The sequence below is a fragment of the Asparagus officinalis genome, chromosome 7 (assembly GCF_001876935.1).
Source record: "Asparagus officinalis chromosome 7, Aspof.V1, whole genome shotgun sequence".
NCBI classification, from domain to species: Eukaryota; Viridiplantae; Streptophyta; class Magnoliopsida; order Asparagales; family Asparagaceae; genus Asparagus; species Asparagus officinalis.
In genome coordinates this window covers 117,336,277-117,338,272 of record NC_033800.1, presented here as the reverse complement: position 1 = coordinate 117,338,272, position 1,996 = coordinate 117,336,277, and the positions used below count along the sequence as shown (strand labels likewise).

General features: G+C 36.2%; 1 protein-coding gene across 2 annotated transcripts in view; it reads right to left on the bottom strand.

Annotated features, from left to right (window-relative positions):
- LOC109849505 (glucose-induced degradation protein 8 homolog) overlaps positions 285-1,996 on the bottom strand; it is a 15,695-nt gene continuing 13,983 nt past the window's right edge. The window contains exons 2-6 of one of the 2 annotated variants that reach the window (XM_020419351.1): positions 1,606-1,725; positions 1,461-1,536; positions 1,225-1,336; positions 998-1,089; positions 285-677 (exon numbers count right to left, since the gene is read on the bottom strand). In XM_020419351.1, coding sequence (XP_020274940.1) covers positions 633-677; positions 998-1,089; positions 1,225-1,336; positions 1,461-1,536; positions 1,606-1,725 — 445 coding nt within the window. In that variant the 3' untranslated portion in view covers positions 285-632. Of the gene's footprint in view, positions 678-997; positions 1,090-1,224; positions 1,337-1,460; positions 1,537-1,605; positions 1,754-1,996 lie in introns of both variants that reach the window. The other variant, XM_020419350.1, reaches the window with a different exon arrangement.

The window sequence follows — 1,996 nt, the reverse complement described above, 5'->3', positions numbered from 1 at the left end:
AGGATAGAGAGAGGGAGGGGATGCTTTTTTTTTTTTTTTGATAATTTTGGGCATAGATTTAATAATTTTGATAGGTAAGGGCGTTACAAAAAATTTTCTTGCCGGAATTTTAAGAAAAGTGTCTTACCGGTAAATAGAGTGGCAATAAAATACGTTGTTGTCGCCGAAAATTTTAAATATACCAGACTAGCAAAGATGGTCGAATAAAAATAACAATTTGGTAATTTAGCCATAAACTTAAGGATATGTGTTCTAATTCTGAGGGGAGCAACATAGACATTTCATAAGCACGATAAGATGCAGCATTTCTTCACTTTCAGCACCTCAATTTTCATTCCACCGACATGCCTTTTTTAATAAAAGGCTTTTTACCCTTAATCATTTCATAAACCTAATGTGCTAATAAATGATACAAGTCAGGAAATACTGAAGCAAACCAGAAGTATAAATATTTTGCTACGACGACATAGTCAGTTCCAGAACAAAAGTCACTGAATATTGATACAAAACATTTACAAGCCCACAAGGCATTGGATGGAAAAGGAAACCCCATTTGCAGTACCAAAAACTATTTTCAAGTTTGTTTTAAAATATGAATCTTCCCAGCTACATGAGCAGCCATTCTTCCGACTTCAGCTTTTCAGAAATGCTTTCAAAGAAAATGGTGGAGGACCTTCCTGCTAGCACAAATTTAAGTATAACTATGTTTACATATACCGATATATTCGCAAGCAGAAGCAGACTGATTATTCAATGCAAGGGTAAAATTTATTTGTTCACCAGATAATATTGTCAAGGAGATAATGCTCTAGTACCATCTGAGAAGATACTCAGAAAAGAGGAAAATTTCGGAATATACGACTTAAGCTGGCACATAGAGATAGTTGTGACTTCCTTCACTCCGACTTATTCTTTACTTGAAAAATAAGGTTGAGGTGGGAGGGGAAGATTTATATATCGTAACTAACAAAAAAAATGAAGACACATGATTATATACCTTGCCAGCTTCCTGATGAAGGAATTGCCTAACAACTGTTGCCTGCTGAATCAGCCTCTCCATTGAAGAATAACTAGGAAGATTAGCATGTGCTGACATTAACCATAAGGAAGAGGTAAGATTAGGCCGGGATCCGTATAACGAACTTATTAAGAGCAAAGAGGAAATTAGCACATAAACGCATAAGAAAATTAGCCTAGTCAACAAATGAGATGTAAAGATCATACCAAGAATTGCTCTATTTAGACCATCTGCAACATTCTGCCGATATTCTGGGCTCAGTAAATGAAACATTGGTGACTTTTCTGGCTCCTCATAAGCAAGAAGCGCCATGAAATCCTGATATCACACATTATAAAAGGTAGGTAGATTGTTTGTAAGAACTCAAAAGTTACAATATTATGATGAAGCAAATGTGACTGCATTATGACACGCAGGGCAAACTGTAAATCTTTAAACATACCTCCAGCTTCTCCACATATTTGTTTATCTTTCCAAATGGTGTCAATTTGGCCTGAGCAAACTCCAAAGCTTCTGTGCTGCCATTTAATGAATGAATCATTTAGTGGGCATAAAGAATCTGTTGGTACAGAACTTTGGCAACTCACCATTTTCTAGAACAAATGAGATCCACAAAGTGAAGGCTCAACAGATCAAAATGCAAGTCTTCATTTCCATCCAGCAAGTTGGGTACTAGTTGCTGTGTTAATTCTATGGCCTTGAGAGCACTGCCCTCCAATGCAAAATGATAGATTGCTAAGAAAATCAAAATAAACAACTATCACTGAAACTTAAAAGGCGCGGAAACATGAATGCATTCTGAAATATGATTTACTGCTTCCAAGAATGAGTACACCCACACTCATAGCAGCTGCACTGTGCATTCACAAACCACACATATGATGGAGAAAACGAGTATAAGGTGCTAACTAATTTTGCTAACGATAATTTGCCTACATACCTCCCAAATGTTTCAAACATATTTGCATAAAATTAAGC